This window comes from Miniopterus schreibersii (assembly GCF_964146895.1).
Source record: "Miniopterus schreibersii genome assembly, chromosome: 2".
In the NCBI taxonomy this organism is placed as follows: Eukaryota; Metazoa; Chordata; class Mammalia; order Chiroptera; family Miniopteridae; genus Miniopterus; species Miniopterus schreibersii.
Window position 1 is genome coordinate 7,609,060 of NC_138102.1, and position 21,704 is coordinate 7,630,763.

The 21,704-nt window shown below is 38.9% G+C and overlaps 1 protein-coding gene across 8 annotated transcripts in view; it reads left to right on the plus strand.

Moving 5' to 3' along the window:
• Nucleotides 1-21,602, plus strand: part of PRIMPOL (primase and DNA directed polymerase) — a 35,140-nt gene extending 13,538 nt beyond the window's left edge. For all 8 annotated transcript variants that reach the window (XM_081130096.1, XM_081130093.1, XM_081130097.1 and 5 more), the window contains 8 exons: nt 3,286-3,582; nt 10,239-10,401; nt 12,163-12,251; nt 14,067-14,156; nt 14,234-14,342; nt 18,525-18,607; nt 18,692-18,738; nt 21,206-21,602. In XM_081130096.1, the coding sequence (XP_080986222.1) occupies nt 3,286-3,582; nt 10,239-10,401; nt 12,163-12,251; nt 14,067-14,156; nt 14,234-14,342; nt 18,525-18,607; nt 18,692-18,738; nt 21,206-21,454 (1,127 nt within the window). In that variant the 3' untranslated portion in view covers nt 21,455-21,602. The remainder of the gene's footprint in view (nt 1-3,285; nt 3,583-10,238; nt 10,402-12,162; nt 12,252-14,066; nt 14,157-14,233; nt 14,343-18,524; nt 18,608-18,691; nt 18,739-21,205) is intronic.
• Nucleotides 21,603-21,704: the final 102 nt, after the last annotated feature.

Genomic DNA, 21,704 nt, shown 5'->3' on the forward strand with positions numbered 1-21,704 from the left:
TGTCTGACAATTTCAAAGGTAAAAGACATGAACATAATAACTAAAGCTCTGGCATAAGTGTCAGGAACCTTGTGCACTGTGTGCCTAGGGCTCCTGATTAGCTCTGTTTTCTGTTAGCCTAGTTCACTGATCCTCTGGTCTCTCTCATGCAGGTATCAGTAGTTATAGAATCCATCCTGTCCCTCTCTTTACCCAGTCTGTAACCTTGATGGTCATCCACTGTTGGCTCCAGGTACCATCTATGTGTTGGACTTTCAAAACTTTGTCTTCAGTCAAGATTATTGTTCTTGACACCAGAACCATAAGTCAACTTCAAACTCACATGTCCTAGACCAGGCTCCTCGCCTTTCCCCTAAAGCTTGCTGTTTCCCCTGTGGTATGTATATCAGTGAGTGGTGTCACCATCCACTCAATTACCCAAGTGGAAGTGGTGTCATCTTTGACCTCTAGATACCTTTGTGTATTTAGTCAGCCAGCTAGAGCGATCTGATTACACCACTCAAGTGCCTCAAGCCCTTCAAGGATAAAGCATTGCCTTCAGGAAGAAGTCCCCGTCCGAGTTTGCAGTGAGGCCCACTGTGCTCTAGCCTCATCTCTCCACTCAGCTCTCCCCACTCTCTCCTTTACTTGGCTCCCACTGGGGCCAGTCTTCTCCAGGCCCGGGGCCTCTGCAGTTTCTCAGGCTGCTGTCTGAATGTGCACGTCTTCAGTTCTCCTGGTCTGTTAAGACTCAGTGTAGATACCATCATCTGAGAAGCCATTTCTGTCCAGCCCTTGGACTTAGGTGGGTGTTTGGGTGCAGGGACTGCCCAGCGCTTGTGTCAGAGCAGTCACCACTTCCTGAGGCAATTTCCTGGTGTTTTGTTTCTGTTTTTGTCTATCCTACTTAATGTTTCTTTAGGGTAGGACTGTTATTCACGCCTGTATTTTTAGAGCTTATTACATAATATCTTTATCAACAACTTTAGTAATGTGACAGTAGCAGGAGCAGCAGTAATAAATACAAGCAGGCATTTAATAAATATTTGTTGAATGGATGACTGAATATTAAGGGGGTTCTGCTGTCAAGCTTGTGGAGGCAGAGCCCTAAGCAAGATAGTTCTTTGTTTCCTTAGACTCCTTATAGCTGGCTCTGTGACTCCTGTCACAGGCTAAACACAGTTTAAGAGCTAGGGGAGAGGGGACAAAAATGTGACACGATGGGCAGTCTCTATACTCGCCTTCTGAAAGCAGGTGCATTCAAGCCGGGCTCAGAACCACATTCACCCCGTTGAGCAGAGCTGTAGAGATGGGTGTTGGTGACCATGGGGAGCAGTGGGCGTCCGGTGTGGCTGGTGCGCGAGGCCTAACCAGAGTTGACCAGTGCATTGGCATCGCGGACTCTCTCCTCTGAAGCATGGGCTGTCAGAAGCAGAGATGCAGGGGTTGTGGGAGGGTCTGCACTTTCCCCTCTTGCGCGCATCTCTTGGTGACATTTCTAGTTCCTATTGTTAGCCCTTCAGAAAGGGAAATTAGGGGAAGAGTAAGAGATCACAGAATGTTTGCAAAATGTGTACGTTGGGTCTGCCTAAAATACTCTTCTGCCTGCCTGCCTGTCATAGGACCTAAAATGTCTGTGATTGATACTTTCTCGAGTTGTTCCCAGCCATAAAGTGTCCCTGTGTAAATGAGGTGAGGGGGACAATATTGGGGAGGGAAGTAGGAAGCAGAGTAGTTTGCTGGGAGCCCACATTAGTATTTAGTGTATTAGTTACACTGTCATATCCTGGCCTGTTAGCTCCCTGCCAAAGGTCCGCGGCCTCCCTGGCCTCCTTAGCGCTACTTTTGCACCTGGCTCTGCAACGGTGGCCCTTCTTCTCTTCCTGCCCATCAGAGAGATGTAACTTTGCATTTCCAAGAACATTAACTTGATCATTTTCTATTTGTATTGCTCTGTTGTCCTTGGACACATCGTGATTTCTTTTCACTCAGTATTTACGTAATCTCCCTCTTTCCAGAAATAATCATGCCTGTGTATCATTGCAAGGATCGAATGCTTCTGCTTTCATTTTGATGGTGTTTTTTAAGACACTGGATTTGTTTCTTTGAGTAGGGAAGTAATTAAATCTAATTTGGAGAAAGATTTTTAAATTTAGAACATGTATATCTTATGACTTAAGAGTTCAAACTACTGGTAAATAAAGTGACAAACCCAGACTATACCAGTTTAAAAGATTAAAATTAATTTTTTTTTTTACAGTATTGCATTGCTCTAGTATTATTTACATGAAGCAGCTTTACCAAATTACTTGATTTTATGGAATAAATAATATGACAGTTTGAAAACATTCCAGATTGTCATACTATCTGTTCCTGGTAAAGATAGGACCACTATTTAGAGCTTTAGACTAAACATTGAAATACACTACATGTGTATAATTGCTTTAGTTCCAAGGCCACAATCCATCCATGACCAGGTACAGGGAGAGGCGGGAGGAGCATCGGTTGAACCGATGGCTGTGAGTTCAGTGTTCTCAGGGCTGCTGTGGCAGGAAAAGGAGGGAGCAAGGTCCCGTGCAACATGCTGACATCCTGACGCAGGGAGCGCGGCAGCGACTCTCTGTGTTCTGTGCATTATCTTGGCAGCACCATTTACTCACATAAACCATCTTTTTTATTGGAAAAGTTTTCATTCTTTTTGAAAAGAAAAAAAATCCTTTCATTCTTTAATCATTGATTGTGAAGATACATTTTACTCAATTTGTATTAATAAAAGTTGTGTGTTTTGGTGATCGTACATTAGGCTCAGACCCATACGAGCAACAATGACACATCTCAAACCTTCCCCTGTGACCAGGCTGCCTGTCAGTGGGAAATTGAAAGAGTTCAAGATTGCGCAAGAGGGAGGAAGTAACAGGAGAGGAAAGGCACATTACAGTTTGCAATAACAACTCAATGTTAACACCAAAAGTAGAGAAAGAAGCCTTGCTGTCTAAAATTGCTATGTGTAGCCCAGCTGGGCGTGGCTCAGCAGTTGAGCATCGACCTAGGATCCAGGCGATCAGGGTTCTTCTATTCCCTGTCAGGGCACATGCCCGGGATGCGGGCTGCAGTCGATCAATGACTTTCTCATCATTGATGTTTCTCTCTCTCTCTCTCCTTCTCCCTTCCTCTCTCTGAAATCAATAAAGATATATTTTAAAAAATTAAAATAAAATAAAATTGCCATGTGTAGATTGGTGCCTAGATCTCAAGTTATAGTTTGTGAAAAAGAAGAATTAAGTTAATCATAACTTTTTTCCCCAGGGAATTTTGTGAGAAAAATTTTGCAGCCTGCTTTCCATTTAATTGCCAGTGAAGATGATGAAGATGATGGTGGTATTCCAGAGACGACAGGCCATGGATTTTCCCACTTTTCTGAACCACCAGTTAAACAAGAAATTTCCTTCAGCAAAATGTCCACAGATAAGGAGATAGCAGAGAGCTGGACGTTGAATTCAGAGGGACTGGAGAGGCCAGTGTCAGCTAAGCTGCACAGCCCTGACCTCTCATTTCTAGTTGTGAAGGATCCTGCAGGCAAAAGGCGTCTCTTTGTAGATCTAGGTGAGTAACATCAACAGCTCTCCGAGAGACTGTCCCTGTGTGCTGCTGAGAGACTAGTCAGTGCCCACTTGTCACCTGAGGGCTCTTGCTACCACCGCTGGTCCACAGCGACAGTGGGGTCACTAGCAGAATGTGGCCGATGAGCTTGGGTTTCTGTTCAGAGGTCTGAGAGGTCCCTGTGGGCGTAAACACCAGGCTGGCCTGAGCTTCAGAAGGAATGGTTGGGGCTGGGGCCTGGTCCGAATTGTCCAAAACATTCGGATCAGGAGAGTCTTGGCGGAGGACAGCATACCAGCTCTCTCAACACTGCTGTGCGGTTAACAAGGTGAAATAATTTAAAACACAGACACAGAAAAATAGTCCTCTTAGCAAAACAAGGCTGTTGTTTCCTCCACTGACGGGCTTTGCAGCTTTCCAACCGTGATCCAGCTGGTGGCTTCTTCAGCCTTGCTCTCTGCTGCCCTCTGGCGTTTGGTCTCTGAAAAGTACTGGCAGCAACTTCCGCCTGGTCAGGAACACATAGGCACATCAGGACTCTTCATTCAACCAGCTTCAATTTGGTAAACTAAAGCTCATTTTATATTGCGTTTCTAGCTGATGAGTTGACAAGCTGTAAATGCAACATTTTTGCCATTGACTGTTAAAGCAACTCAAAGAGCATCAGTGTCTACAGTTGAGGGAAAGTATGTTTAAGGTATAGACGAGATTATCATGCCAGCCAGGCCAAGGCAGGGAAGCATTCCTGCTGTATTGTATGTCTTTTCCAGCACCCTAACAACCAAGTACCATAATTTGGGAATATAGTCAGATAGGTGTAAGGTACTGATTTGGGTGAACAAACTTATATGTTATGAGTAAAACGTTCTCTCCATGTTGGATTAACATGCAAGAAACTAGGGAAAATGCCAGCAGGAAGTTGATTCAGGGAGAGCACAATGCCCAATCACTACTCTGTCTCTACCCCAGATTATATTAAAGACCCTAAACAGGATTCCCCTATTCATGACAGTGTTGGCCTTGAAAGTTAGCTTACTGTGCTAGCAAGGAAATCTCTCTGATATGCTTAAAAGAAATGTTGCAGGTGTACCCAGATTTATGTAACAAAGGATCAGGAAATCACTCCCTAAAGTATCCTTTGAAAAGTTCAGAGGATTAATAGTACAGGCCAAGACTTTTTTAGAAAACATTTTTATTGAAGTATAACATTCAGACAGATATATGCATGACTTGAGTGTACAGGTCAATGAGTTACCACAAAATGAACACACCCTGTCACCACACCACCCAAGACAAGAAATGGGTGACTGGGACCCCAGAACCTCTTCCCTCCTGCTCCCCAGAGCTAATCACTAATCTACCCACTAACACCAAAGGTGCGTTTTGCCGATTTTTGACCTTTTTATAATTAGAATCATGTAGTGTGTTGGTGGCATGCATTTTCCCTCCCCTAATGGTGTCCTTGATGAATGAAGTTGTGCACCTTACATAGTAGTAGCAATAGTCTGACTTATCAATGTTTACTTTTTAGGTTAGTGTTTTTTGTATCTCATTAAATTTTTCCCTATCCCAAGGTCATAAAGATGTTCTGCTTATCTTCTAGAAGCTTTATTTATTTATCATTTGCCTTTTATATAAACCTGTAATCCACATGGAATGGATTTTTGCTTATTGGTTGAAGTCAAAATTCACTTTTTTCCCATGTGGGTCTCTATTTGCTTCAACGCTGTTTGTTGAAATAACTGTCCTTTTTCTAAAGAACATCTTTGTCATAAGATCAAGTGTCCATTCGTGTTTGGTCAGTTCCTGGACTGTGTTCTGTTCCATTGTTCCTTTTATCTATTTGGTGCCAGTACCATAACTGTCATAATATGGCTTTTCTCAAAGTCTTGATATCCTATAGAACAAATCCTCAAACTTTGTTTTTTGAAATTCCTTGGTTGTTCCTGACAATGTGTGTTGCCGTGTAAATTTTAGAGTCAGCTTGTCAGGAATCTGGAAACTTGGGGAGAATTGACATTTGCATAATACTGAGTATTCCAGTCCATGAACATGGTTTGTCCCTCTTAGCTGTTCTCCAGTTTCTCTCAATAATGTTTTATAATTTTCTGAATAGAGATCCTGTAGATCTTTTGTTAGATTTATTCTAGATATTTGATTTTTTTGTTTGTATAAACAATAAACATTGATTTCTCACTGTCTGGAGGCTAGAATGCAAGACCAGGGTGCCAGCATGGTCGGTTCTGGCGGGAGCCCTGCTTCTGGATTACAGATAACGGCCTTCTCATCGCTTCCTCACGTGGCTGAGAGAGATGCTTGATGTTTAGATCCCTCCCTCTTCTGAGACTTGGTGCCACAAATCCATTCCGCCTTGAAAGCTCTCCAATAGCCTCAGACTTTTTTCTCAAACACATCTGTCCAGCTTTTCTATTTATTTACCATAGGAGGTTGCCCCAAAACAATCTAGTTTGTTATTTCTGGATGTGGCATTCTTCCATGCCAATTCCAATTTATTTTAATGTATATATTGCTTTTGTTTACATCTGATAGAAAATTTTTCTTTAAAAAAATATTTATTATATATTTTCATTTGAGGTGATTTTATTCACCATCATTTTATTATTATTATTATTATTTTTAAATATATTTTTATTGATTTCAGAGAAAGTACAGGAGAGGGAGAGAGAGATAGAAACATCAATGACGAGAGAGTCACTGATCGAGCCCACAACCCGGGCATGTGCCCTGAATGGGAATCGAACCCTGATCTCCTGGATCCTAGGTCGACACTCAACCACTGAGCCACGCCCGGCCGGGCCATTTTATTTTTTTTTTAAATTAAGGTCTAATTAACACATTAGTTTGAAGTGTATGGCATAATGATTCAATATTTGTATATATTGCAAAGTAATCACCAGAGTGAGTCTAATGGACATTCATCACTACATAGTTACAGAAATGTTTCTTTCTTATGATGAGAACTTTTAAGATCTACTCTCTTAGCAGCTTTCAAATATGTGATAGTATTATTAACTATATTTGCCATGCGGTACTTACATCCCCAGGATTTTCTTGTTTTGTAGCTGGAAGTGTGTATCTTTTGACTCCCCTTAACCCATTTGGCCCACCTCCCACCTATGTCAACCATCACAGGTGGCTGTTCTCTGCATCTGTGAGCTTGGTTTTGGTTTGGGTTTTGTTTTTTTAGATCCCACATATAAGTGAGGTCATAGGGTATTTGTTTTTGTCTGACTTATTTTATTTAGCATAATTCCCCTCAAGGTCCATCTATGTTGTCACAAATGACAGTATTTCCTTATTTATTTGGCTAATATTCTATTGTACGTAGTCCCCCCTTACTGATGGGGATATGTTCCAAGACCCCAGTGGATGCCTGAAACTGCAAATAATACTGAACTCTGTATGTATTATGTTTTTGCCTATACATACATACCTATGATCAAGTTTAATTCATAAATTAGGTACAGTAAAAGATTAACAATAATTCTTAACAAAATAGAACAATTATAACAATATACTAAAGTTATGTGAATGTGGTCTTTCTCTTTCAAAATATCTTGTACTGCACTCACTTTTTCACTTAAATGAAGCTCTCGTTGGCATATCTAAATCATCATCATCATTGCTCTTTTGTTCTTTGGGGTCAGTATTAAATAAAATAAGGGTCATTTGAACACAAGCTCTGCAATTCTGGGAAATGATGTGATAACCAAGACCGCTACTAAGTGACTAAGAGGCGGTCATGTGAAGGGATGAGTCATGTGACTCGAAGGACGAAGCAGGATGGAGTGGGATTTCATCATATACTCAGGACGGTGCACAGGTTAAACGTATGAATTATTTCAGTAACTTTGCATTTAATATTATCTGAACACGGCTGACAGCAGGTAGCTGGAACTGCAGGAAGCGGGTGAGGGGAGGCTGCCAGGTACATCGCCTTGTTTTGCCCACTCCCTCATTCATGGACACAGGTTGTCTCCGTATCCTGGCCGTTTGTGCGTGTGGCACTGAAAATGGGGGTGCATATGTTTCTTGAATTAGTGTTTTCATTTCCTTCAGATGAATACCAGAAGCGGAACTGCTGGTCATAAGGTGGCTCTATTTTTAATCTTCTGAGGAGCCTCCATACTGTTCTCCATAGTGTGCACCAACTTGCACCCCATCAGCAGCGCACAGGGTTCCCTCTCCTCCAGGTCCTCATCAGCACTTGTTCCTTAGTCTTTTGATAAAGGCCATTCTAGCAGGTGTGAGGTGATACTTGTACGCCCCTGATGATTAGGGATATTGAGCATTTTCATGAACCTGTTGGCCATCTCTGTGTCTATTTGGAAAAGTGTCTATTCAGAACCTCTGCCTATTTTTTAATTGGATTGTTTGGGGGTTTTTTGTTTGATTTTTTGCTATTGAGTTATGTTATTGAAGAGACTCCTTTCCCCATTGTACGTGCTTGGCTCCTCTGTTGTAAATTAAATGGCACATGTGTGGGTTTTGACCTGGGTTCTTCATTCTGTTCCGTGTATGTGTGTGTGTGTTTTCGTTGCCAACACCATACTGTTGTGATTACTGTCAGGTTGTAAGAGTTCCTGAGGTCAGGGAGCTGATGCTTCCTGGTTTGTTCTCTTGAGATTGCTTTGGCTATTTGGGTTTTTTGTTGTTGTGGTGGTGTTTTGTGGTTCCATAAATTTTAGGATTGTTCTATTTCTTTGAAAACTGCCATTGGAATTTTTATAGGGATTGCATTGAATCTGTAGATCGTTTGGGGATAGTACTGACATTTTAACAATATTAATTCTTCCAAACCATGAGCTGGAAAAAATCTTTCCTCTTTTTTTTGGTCTTTAATTTCCTTCATCATCAGTGTCTTACAGTTTTCAGTGTAGAAGTTTTCTCCTCCTTGGTTAAATTTATTCCTAGATACTTTATTCTTTTTGATGTAGTTGTAAACAGGATTTTCTTAATTTCTCTTCTGGTAGTTTGTTATTAATGTGTTGAAATGTAACAGATTTCTGCATATTGACTTTGTATCCTGCGACTTTACTGAATTCATTTAGAGTTCTAATAGATTTTTGGTGGAATCCTTAGGGTTTTCTACATATAATATCATGTCATCTGCAGAGTTCTTCCTTTCCAATTTGGATGCCTTTTCTTTCTTTTTCTTGCCTGATTACTCTATGTTGGATAAGTAGCAAAAGTGGGCACCCTTGTCTAATTCCTGATCTTAGAGGAAGTTTTCAGCTTTTCCCCCAAGTATGATGTTGTGGGTTTGTCACACATGGCTTTTATTATGTTGAGATATAGTCTCTCTATACTCACTTTGTTGAGAGTTTAACCATAAGTGGATGTTGAATTTTGTCAGTTGTTTTTTGGGGTTTTGTGGGGGGGTTTGCATTTATCGAGAGGGTCTCGATTTTTACCCTTCATTTTGTTTATCACATGGATTGGTTTTTGGATATTGAACCACCCTTGCATCCCTGGAATAAAGCTAACTTGATCACAGGATATGATTCTTATAATGTATTGTTGAATTTGGTTTGCTAACATTATTTTGAAGATTTTTGCATCTATGTTACCAGATATATTAACCTGTAATTCTGTTTTCTTATGGAGTCCTCTGGTTTTGCTATCAGGATGATGCTGGCCTTGTAAAATGAGTCTGTGCAGGGCCCTAGGGGTGGTAGCCAGTCAACAACAACCTCCAGTTGTTACATCCTGCGAGATCCAGGAACACAAGGCAATCAAGGGGTACCTCTTGAGTGGCAAACTGGGGCCCCAGACATGTAGAAGCTCCCCTCTGGGAGACAGTGGAGCTCTGGAGCACAGAGGTGGGGCCTTTGGCTGGAGTGAGAGGGGGAGTTCACAGGTGGCACCTGCTGAAGAAAAAAGGAAGGAAAAAGAAGATATATGGTGCCCACTGGCTTTAACAAGGCCAGGGGTGAGAACATGGAAGATGGTGCCTGTTGGAAAGGGGGGGGAAGGCCCCCGTGGGCTCTAACAAGGCAGAAGACAGCAGAAAGATGGTGCCCACCAGCCTCCATCCCCAAAGGGGTATCTCAGCAGGGCCGTGCTCCACAGACCATCACTAAAATTAGCACATGGGTCTCCTTCACGTAGTCTGGTGCTTTTCAAAGGACTGCTTGTGTGCTGGGGCCTGGGGAGGGTGTCTGCATGTGAGCCCTCCAAGAGCCATGCCTCAAGTGGCTACAGCCCCATGGGTTTCATGGGTGTGAGCCCGGGTGGTCTTCAGAGCCAGATGTTTTTGAGGTTTTGTCTCAGCCGCTGGCCTTAGAAGTTGGGGTTCCCCAGGAGAAGCTCAGGGTTCCATTTCCTCCCCGATGTGGGTTGCCCTGCCAGGGGTGGGCCTTTCCTACTTGCTTTGATGTGGTTTTCTTTTATTTTCTCTTATGTGAAGGGGGCCTTCCGCCAGATTCTGGGGTTTTCCAGAGGAAATTTTTCTATATATAGCAGTAGGTTCGTTGTTTGCATGGGAAGAGGTGAGTTCAGGATGTTTGTATGTTGCCAAGTTGAATCAGAACTATTGTTTCTTCTAAAACTACTTTACAAATCAATTAATATTTGCTGACTGTATAAACAAATAACTGAAAACATGCATTCATATGTTTTATTAATTTTTGATATAGGAGTTTATACAAGAAATAGAAACTTTCGGCTGTACAAATCATCAAAAAAAGGAAAGTTTGTGGCTTTGGAGGTCGCTGAAGATAACAGATTTTCTCTTACACAGTCAAAGAATATTTCTGAAGAAAGTCAGTATTTCTTCTCTTCTTTAGTCAGCAATGTCAGGTATGTAGTATCAGAATTAAACCATGTGTTTTCATGAATATTAAGCAGAGAATGGCAGTGTACAGCACTAAACTGTAAATTGTGTAAATTCATTCTATCTTAAAGAAAAGTCAGTTCTTAAAAATTCTAGGTTACTGTTTCCTTTTGTCTACTAACTGGAAACATAATAGTAAAATTTATTTTCTAACCACTTAGTATTCTTTTTATGTCCTTTTTATAATTATATTTTATATGTTTTTCCAGTTTTTCTAAAATGATCAACATTTCTATAAAGAAGAAAATAAAAACTAGTTTTATGTATTTGGAAGTATAACTACTATGAACATTTCATTTTTTCATATCTGCACATACATATATAATTTATGCAACTCCTTCATTCAAAAAATACTTCTTGAGATGATATAGTATATCACCTGTTTTATCTGCTCAACATATCGTGAATATTTGCCAAGTTCATAATTTGCTAGCAGTTAATTGTAAATAAAACTTTTAATACCTGCATAATGTTCCATTATATTGATATGCTCTAACTTGTTAGTTCTGTTGTTGAACATTTGGTTTTACGTGTTTTGGTCATTCTCAGAAAGTACGAAAGACATCTTCCAACAGAAACACTGGCCTTTATTCCCTTGATTCTGGGCTAGCAGCTTTGTGTCCAAAACATAAGGGTCACACTAAGTTACCATGTTAACTTCTTCCTTTGCCTTCCGTAGATACAAGCTTAAAGAGAGACTTCATAGAAGTGAATTTTAATAAAAATATTTAAAATACTTTGCTGTAGGGAAAATTGTGTCCGGATATTAACAGTTTTCGAGGAGGATGGGAAGATTGGTCGTTTTTCTTCATGTATTTCTGGACTGAGTTCTTTCATAACACATCTCAGAAGTAATGTCAAAGCCTTAGTTTGCTTACCTTTAAAATGGAAATATTTACATCTGTCTTAGGGCTTTCTTAGGATTAAATAAGTTAAAACTACATGTAAGATATTTGCAGTCTTGCCTGGCACATAGCGTCTGCTTGGTGAATGCTGGTAGTGGTGGTAGTTCCTGAGATGCTGCTAGTGGCATGGTGGTGGTGTAAAACCTTGTGGCAACTGCTGCCCGCTGCTGGCACCAGAACAAGATCAGGTCTTGTCGTGTGTGGCAGAGCAGCTCAGTTGACCTGTAATACGGCCTGACGTACCGAGACGCTGGCCTAGAAAACAGTCTGAAGCACAGGTCATCCCCCGAGTACCAGGCCCCATTCCTTTGCCGTGCCAGCAGTACTTCCATGGACATGTAGAGCTCTCCTGAGCAGGGCTCCTTCACTGTCCTGTGTCCCAGTAAACACCAGGGATTTTTCTTCCTGCAGTTGAAGGCAGCCTTCTTGATGGCTGTGACTGCATCTCTTGATGCAGTTCCCTTAACCCCTTTCCCTTTGCTCTCATCCCTCCTTTCCTTCTCTTTTCTTCCCATTATTCTCACTTTTAAAGTCATTGTAAAAACATCTCAAAGGCTCTGTAGCTGGAGCAGAATCACACTCCATGCCTGGCTCCAGCAGTCCCCGAGTCCTGACTCTCTGCAGTTGAGGAAAGTGTTTTAAATGATCACCTTATAGGGGTAGGATTGGTGCTTTTATAGGCAAATGTGGCATAAATGTCCTAGAACAATCGCTGTTGAACAAATGACTTTCATACAGAATTATTTGAAATTGTTTCCCTTTCTGTAGCCATATCTCTTTAATTTTAATATGATCTTTGTTTCGTGAACATATTTTCTTCAGATTCTCAGATACTTTACGAGTTCTTAGATGTGACACGTCTGAGAACAAACAGAAACAGGCTGGGCACTTGACTAGTACCAGCACTTCAGGTAATTTTACGAAAATAATTTTCTATGAAAATTTACGGGTACTAAATCTATTTTGCCTTTAAAATCTTAAGTATTCATACCTGCTGATCTTTAAAAATGACTAGGTTCCTATCCAAAATGAAAAAAATGTAAAAAAGGATGTTTTTAAAAGTTATTCACTAATTCATTTTATAGCATTTTTGGGGGGGGGGGACACACACACACAAAACCAAAATACTATAGATTGTTTGAATAAAATAAACACATATTAAGAAAACTAAGAGTTCTCTTCATCCCCTGTCCATAGTGATAGGTAAACCACTGTCAATAGTTTCCTGTTTAACCAGGAGTTTTTCCTGTATTTCCAGTAATATGGAGGCGTCCTGTTCTTTTAATGGCTGCCCGGTTTTCATGAAATATGTATGTTCTTCATTCCTGTACTGAAGAATATGTACATGTTTTCCTAAGATTTCATACATACCCTCCAGTGAGCATTTTTATGTACACATTTTGGGCGTGAAAAACTGAAAACATTTAAGTGCACAACAAAATGGGATTGGCAACATGATATAAAATTCTCTGTAGTCATTTAATTAAAATTTATAAAGCTTATATAATATGGAAAAATGGCCATTTATGATGTTAAGAGAAAAGGTGACTCAAATTATATGTTGAGGTATGATCACAAGTTTATTAAAAAATATGAATAACCTATTATTATGTTTCTTCTGATTAACAGTTATTTCTAGACATGGAGTTTGTTTCTCTTATTTTTGCTTTAATATATAGGGTGTCCCCCAAAAATGTATACACACACTTTGAATAATTATAAAGGCAGTGTTTATTAAAATACATTTCATTTTCAAAATTGAGCTATCAGCTGTTAAAGTGTGTATACATTTTTGGGGGACATCCTGTATTTTCCAGATTTTCTCCAATCATGTATATTACTTTTATAAGTGAAATATAAGCTTTATTTTTAGAAAAGTAGATTCTGTAAATTATTCCAGGAGATTCCTAGATACAAAATATAACTGACTTGTCAATGCCCTACAGCTGAAGACCACCCGAAAACAGGTCTGCGTTGAGCAATCAAGTTTATTACTGGTCTCAGTGATGGAGAACCAATGGGGCATCTCAGGGAAAGGTTAGGATTCAGGCCCCTTAGGGGCTCTTGAGGAGGGCCCAAAGTGTGGCTTTGTTTTGAATTGGGTGCCCTCAGGGACAGCTCCGTGAGTATCTTGATAAATCTTACCTAGAAAGAAGGCAGACTAGAGGGAGACTAAAGCTATAGTTGGTAAAGCAGCAACAGTAACTCCTATTAGATAAGATAAGGGGGTCATCGATCATTTCTGTGGCTTGGAAAATGTTCTTTCCTTTTGCCTGTGTTCAGATGTGATTACAGTTTCTGTTTTTGTCTTGAATCATCATGGCCACAGAATGGCCTTATCTGATATAGAAATTCTGTGAAATAGTTTATGATTAGCAGAAAACAAGGCCTGAGCTGTGTGCCCGCCAGCGTGTAGCAACACCCAGGCCTACGTCACAGCACCTGGCCAGCTCCTGGGCGTAAGGGGTTGCAGCTCTTTATCAGAGTGAAGAATGTAACTGACGTGATTATAAATACTTTTGATAATAATTAGCTGACATCCGACTTAACTGAGAGGTTTGAATTTTACCTGCTTCCTTGTAAGAACCCATGACTAACTGAAAGGAAAGTTGTAAAAAAGGGGGGCCCAGGGGGAAGGAGGGAACACATAATTGTTCTAAACAACTTAAAATTAAACTCAACTTTTAGCCATGATCATTTCTAATTACTTTTTCTCTCTGTTGCAGTAGAAAGCATTGAAGGTTTCCAGGGTTCGCCCTACCCTGAAATAGATCAATTTGTTCTTTCTTTGGTGAATAAAAATGGCATTAAAGGAGGTAAAGATAATCTTACTCTTTATTAGCTGTTATGTGGTAGAGTAATAATGTCTTTAGAAGCACTGTTTGCATTTTAGGAATTCGGCGTTGGAACTACTTTTTTCCAGAAGAATTACTGGTTTATGACATTTGTAAATATCGCTGGTGTGGAAACATTGGAAGAGCCCACAAGAGTAACAACATCATGTAAGTCAGAGTGTTTGTTAATAAGTTCTGTGTATTGAACCAATATTACATTTTTAATATTTATAATTTTTGAAGTTGAGAATAGAAAAATGATTTTTATAATTTAGTTATAATTTCATTTATATTTGTATTTAGTTTGTTATAATAGTTAATTTGAATATTTTAATTATTACCTAGCACCTATCATCTTTATTTGTACTTTATTTGGTAAAATACTCCTGTAGACAGTACAATCTCGGGAAGACTAACGTAGAATTCAGGGGGCTGAAAGAAATGAGACAGTGATGGAAGTGTGTCTCTCCAGTCTAAATCAGAATGGAGCATACTTGGGCAAGAAGGAAACGACGCAGCGTTAAGAGTGAGCGGTAAAGTTATGTTAACATGTTCAAGACAAAGAGTGGTGCTGAAAGCTCACTGTATATGCCAGGCCCTGGCTTTGGGTTTTCCTTCACTTAGTTTTAATGCCCCGGCAAAAGGAGAGGAAGAGTAAAACAGAAATAGAATTTCAAGTGATCAAAGGGTATGGTTAGAGCAGGGACAGAGTAGAAGCCCAGTGGCTATGCTATGTAAGAGATTTTTGCTGTGTCTTTGTCAAAGCTGAGACTTCTGTGTATGGAGCACAGATAGCACGTCTGGCAAATGTGAGAACACGGTCACGCAGCTTCTGGAAAGCCAGAAAGCTGGGAGCCCAACTCCGTGCTGTGCTTGTATATGTAGCTTAATTCAGTGAAACAGCTTCAAAAACTGTACGCTTATTTCACGACACTGTAACAGAAAAACACAAAGGAAAACGTCACCCAGAGTCCCAGAACCAGTGATAACTATGGTTATGATCTTGGTGTGTCTTTCTAGTCTTTTTCTGAGCATATATTTACCAGGAAGTTATTGTCATATGATGACCATCTTTTAAATTGTCAGGCTGCTATATATTTCTTTCTGAAGAATTACCAGTATTATGTATCCATAATCTATTCTTTTTGTTAACTGTAAAATATTCATGAAAAAGCATGTATATCATGTACATGCACATTTTAAAGACTAACATTAAAACGACTGCTTGTCACATCTGCCAGCAATGGAAGGAAAAGAACTTGACTAAAGCCTCAGGAGCACCTTGTGGGCCCAACCCCAGCTTGTCCTTCTTCTCTGGACCTCTGGGACAGTAGCTGTCATCCTGAATTTTATGTTAATCTTTCCCTTGCTTCTTAAAATGGTTTTTTCCCTATGTATTTATATCCCCGAACAGTATATTCATTTTACATGATTTTTAATGTTATGCAAATTGCACCCTTCGACTTGCTCTTTGGTCAGCACTGCATTAGTGAAGTCATCCTCACAGCATGTAGCTGTTGCTTATTTTTTCATTATTGTATGTCGTTATATAAATATGCCAGTTTATTTGTCCTACTGTGGGCGTTGGCTTGCTATTATGAATAATGAAGCTACAAGTATTATTGTACATACTGCCTATTGCACATATGAGCTTCTCAAAATATGTGTCTAAAAATAGTTGCTGTCATAGAATATGTATTTAATTTTACCAGGTAATAATCATTTTCCCTAATGGTCATGCTAATTTACTCTCCCACCGGCAATATTTTCAGATTTTCTACTACTCCATACTCTCACCAACACTTTGGTGTGGTTAGGTTTAAAGCATTTGGTTGGCTGATCTGGTGGGTGTAAACTGATACTGTAGTTTCACCTGAATTTCCCTGGATACTAGTGAATTTGAGGATTGGATCATCAAACTGCACCCATGAATCTGAGATTCTTACCCATGGTTGAGCTTTACTGAAAGGTCCAAGGAATCAAAAGCACAGGAGAAGCAGACGGAGCCGGGGGACACCTGGCATGACTCCCAGCAGGGAGCACGAGGTTACGTAACATCTGCATATTATAGTTACGAGCAGGTGTGACATCTCCAGGGAACCACGCCTCATAATTCACAGACTAGGTTTACTTACTGTTTGCAGAAACCAGAAACGTTTTGCAAAGAGCATTCTGTGGATAAGGACTCTGCCCAGCAGGTATCACTGGTCCAGAGGTTCCCAGACTTAGTTCACGGTACCCTTAGAGACTCAGTAATTTTTTCACATTGCTCTGAGGCCAAAAGAAATACCTAAGTTCTGTTTGTGAAATAGTTTCAAACAGCTTCAGGTTTTTGTCCTAACAATTTAGTGGCTCTTTGAGAGGAAATGTTTTTACTTCATTCGTATTTTTGAGGTGTAATTGACATATAACATCAGTTTCAGGTGTGCAATGATTCAGTATGCGCACACGTAGCAGAATGACCACCACAGTAAGTCTGGTTAACATCTGTCACCGTTCATAGCTACAGAATTTTTTTTCTTATGATGAGATCTTTTAAGATTTACTCTTAGCAACTTTCAAATATGCATTACATTATTACTAACTATAATCTATGCTATACATTATGTCCCCATGACTAATTTATTTATAACTGGAAGTTTGTAGCTTTTGACCCTTAAATGAAATCATTTGTTAGTGGGATAGGTGTCCTTTTGAGCACTGCATAACCTCTTACACACTGGAATCAGGTGGGACACTTCACCCCACCGTTACATCTCCTTCCACATTGGTGTTTATGATACTTTTTATCACAGCCACCACCAAAAACCCCAGCTCTATAAAGAGAGGACACCAGGGAAAGGAATGAAGGGTGATGTAATGAAGCTGTGAACTGCAAGCAGTTTGCAGGTATCCAGTGTCAGTGTTTCCTTAGGAAAATGTAACCGGCCTACATGGCCATGGGCTCTGGTGGATGGTCTGGGCACTGCAGCACTAGTCATTTACTAGCAGGTCTGTTATTGGAATTTTTATGAGGCAGTTAACTGGGTTGCCTGCGTTTCTCTCTCCTGGGTACCTGACTACAGTGTTGAGTATTAGCCATTTGTTTCCTTTTCTGTGAAATGTGGGAAGATTTTATACTACTTATGTTTTACTTTTAGTGGTTATAGGATTATTTAGGTTTTCTGTAACTGTTAAAAGTTTGCTTAGTTTGGTATATTTTTATCTAGTACTTTGTCTACTTTACCAAAATTTTCAATTTTACTGGAAAAAGTTCATAATATTCTTATATTTTTAGTATATTCTGCATTTGTAGTTGCATCTACAATTAATTTCTAATAACATCTGTGTCTCCACCTTACTTATTTTTTGATCAATCCCACAAGAATTCTACCAGTTTTCACATTTTGGCCCCTTGTTGATTTTTTAAAAAATGTTATTACTTCCTGCCTTTTATTTTATTAGGGTTTATTCTACTGTTCATTTTCCAAGTTAGTTACTCAACTCATTTGTCTTTAGCCATTCATTTTTGTAAATAAGCTTTTAAGACTTGAAATCCCTCTAAGATCATTTTAGCTGTTTCACATATTTTAATATGTACTTTCAATTCCATTCAGTTCTAATCATTTTCTAATTTCCATCATTTTTTTCCTTGGGTCATTGGTTATTTACAAGTTTTTAATTTCTAATTATGGATTTCTAGTAGCTTTCTATTTATTTCTAAATAACTTGCTTTGTTATCAGAGAATGTGTTGTGTGAATGAATACTTTTAAATTTAATGAGATTCATAGAGTCCCTCACAGTCAGGTTTTACTTTTTGTGAAGAGCTGCTCTGATCTGAAGCAGTCTTCATACAGGATTACAATGGCAAACTTAAGTGCTTTTTAATTATGTCAGATTTCCTATATCCTCATTGATAAGTGATACAACAAATAACCAATCAAAAGTATTTTTTTAAGATCTCAACTTATGGTAGAAGCTTTATCCATCCTTGAAGTTGATGATTTTGCTCACTTACAGGGCTGGGAAAAGTAGGGTTACAGTTGTACGTATGCAAAACACCGAGTTTATTCTTATGCTATATTCTATATGAATGGTAAACCTACTCTTGCCCCATCCTGTATTTTGAATCTATCTTATTTGATGGTTACAGAGTGGGAATTATTATTTTTTGGCCCTAAATCCATTTTGTATGATATTTTTGGCAACTAGTTTTCTTTTGCTTGGTGTATATCTATTTCCATCCTTTTACTTTTTAAGTTTTTCTCCATCTTTAAGTCTTAGGCATATCTCTTATAAACAGCATGTAGCTGAATTTTGTTTTCTATCCAGTCTGGCTATTAAGTAACATTTTTCTTTTTAACATAAAGGATTCTGGTTGATCTGAAAAATGAAGTTTGGTATCAAAAATGTCATGACCCCGTATGTAAAGCAGAAAACTTCAGATCTGACCGTGAGTTATTAATTTTCATATTGACCACAAAGTGAAAATTAAGACATCTGCATAAATAAAAGTTTCATTATCTTTCTGATTCAGGTTTCCCATTACCTGCTGAAATATGTCTCCCGTTTCTTCTCAAAGAGGTAAATGTGGTTTTTAGTTTCTCTCTCCTTACTAATTTGTCCTGGGTACAACCGTCTAAATGAGCTGTGAGTAGTGTCCAAATGTGTCCAGATACCTTTAAACACACGGCCGGTGCCTTTTCATTTGGAAGTAAGTTGCAGTGACCGTCCTCTCTCTGCTTGCCTCTTTTGTGCTGCTCCATAAGAAACTAGGTATCTATTAACTAGTCCCACATGTTTACAAACTTTCTCATGTTTTACTCAACAAAGTATACCAAAATTACCAAAATATTTATTTTTGTGTTCCTTCAAACTATATCTGTAGGAAGAATTTCTAGAAGTAGAATTATGTCAAAGGGTATATGTACATTTTTTATTTTGGTAGATATTACCAGATTGCCAAACTACCAGTTTTCCTTTAAAAACTTCTACTTATAATTTGACCACTCAGATACAGCTGACATAAATGTTTTGGTAGTATCTTCCAGAACTTGTGTCTGTATGCTCATGTATATACTGTTTTGTAGGCTCTAATTCCTATTAAACAATCACAGATATTTTCAGTAATACCTGTTACCAAATTGCTCTCCACAATTTATGACAGCACCTGCTAACCTACATTTTTGCCAACTTTTAATCTTTATCAACCGAGCAGGCAAGAAAGTGGTATTTTAGTTGCTTTAATTTGCATTTCTTAATTTATTAATGAGGTTGAACTTTTTTCAGATTTAATAGATTGCCTGTAACTGTCCACTTTTCTATGTGGTCTTATTATTTTACAAGAAGTTTTTTGTTAAATACTCTTTGTCATGTTATTTTCTATACTTTTCAGTGGTTTTATGGTTAGAATAAAAGTTACCCAATATAAGCTGAGTAAGTGCTTGGGTTTACATTCTAGATAATGGTCTGGTACCTATTCAATTTGATTTAAAAATATAAAAAAAGTCTCCTGAAAAAACTCGTACATTTAAGGTAGAAACATAGAAATCTCATTCTTGGTCTCTAGAAACTGGACATAAAATAGCTGACAGCCACAGTCTTTGATGAAGTGGTTTGAAATAACCAAGAACAAATTAATTTTTTATAAAGTAATTTTTAAAAAATAAACTTTGCCTCTGGAGAAAGAAATGTCATCCTTGTTCATCTGGAGTATTACTGTGATGCATGTTTGTGGTTTCAATGGGTTTTTAAGTTGTTTTTTCTGCTTATCCGGTATACCTTGAAAATGCCAGACTGAAAGTACTTTCAGTATACAGTGCTGTATAGCTCACTTTGGTTTTTTATTAAAAAAAAACAAAACAGTATAATGAACACCCACTGTACCTATCACTTAGTTTTAATGTTAACATTTTGTCATTTCTGCTTCACCTGTTTTTAGTATTTTAAACTGACTACCAATCAGTGTTACTCGCCTGCTTTTCTGGTGCATTGGTCATCGTAGTTTATAAACGTTTTTAGCGTAGAGAAATGTTGCACAAGAACAAGGAACTTCCCTGCATGCCCTTCACCTAGATTTGCTGTCTGTTAACATTTGGCCATGTTTGTCACCTCCCTCTACTGTCCACACATTCATTACTTTGGCTGAATCTTATCTTTGCCATCTTGGGCTATTGTAACAATACTACAGACCAGGTGGCTTATAAACAACAAATTCATTCCTACAGTGTTGGAGGCTGGGAAATCTAAGATCAAGGTGCTGGCTGACTTGACGTCTGATGAGAGCCAGCTTCCTGGGTCATAAAGAGATGCAACTGTTATGTTTCTACGTCATAGGTGGCAGCAGGGAGCGTGCTCTGGGGTCTCTCTTATAAGAGCACTAAACTGATTCATGAGGGCTCCACCCTTATGATGTGATCAAATCCCAAAGGCCTCGCCTCCAAAGACCATCACATGGGGTGTTAGGATTTGACAGTGAGTCCGTAACAAATCTCTTGAACAGAGGCTGCAAACACCAAACCCTTCATCTCTTAATATAAGCACAGAGCTGCAGCTACTATGTTCAGAAATTTCATGTTGATACAACACTGGTAATGGTCTCAAAACTGTTTCTCTGTAACAATTTTTTTCAACCTATGTTCTTGATTTTTAAATACTTTGTAAATAGGGAAATAAGTCTTTTCAGATAGCGGATATATTTTTTAATTTGCCTTCAGCTGGACTATCCACTTTTTAAAAAAAAAATCAATGTACCCTTGCTCTAGTCCGTCTGTACTTACTGAGCAGGATGTGCTGTAGGAACTGCAGGCTTCTCCAGATTGGGAGTTTCCAGTGTGTGGGCTACAGTGGCAGCAATATTTGAATGAACGAATTCATTCCCAAGGTGATTGTATCAAAGACAATATCATGTAGCATCCTCACTTGAATATCTTTGTCCTGGTCTTAATACCTTAACTCATCAAAGATTGCTCTAGTGAAGCATCCCATTCTGACTGAATAACCAGTATATTCTTCTGTCACCTCTTCTTTCCCCTCCCCCTTGGAACTAAAGGAAGGAGAGTTTACAACACATGAAGCGATGAACGATGAGACCCAGAATCCTCGTGTGCCACCATCTAGTACAGCGTCAAAAGTTGTATGTTCTGACCCTGACTGGGACAGTGGCCTTGACGACACTTATTTTTGGGAAGCTACTGAAGATGCTGAATTAGCAGAAGCTGCGGAGAACAGTCTTCTAGGTTATAATGGTGGAGTGGATGAGATTCCTGATGAACTAATTGTACAAGTTTTCCAAGACTAGCTAATTAACTATGGATACTTATAATCACACTAATTAACAAACATTAAATTATAGTAACTTACTGTTAAATCTGTTTATATCAACTAAGTTTTATCACTGTGCTTTCCAATTCTTGGTTTTTACTGAAGTAAACCAGTTTTACTGAAAATTAGCTTCAGTGCATTTAAATTCAGTAGAAATCTCTTATTAACCAAAGTTAGTCTGTGTTCATATCAACTTAATTTCGCATATTTATTTATAGGTTAAAAGC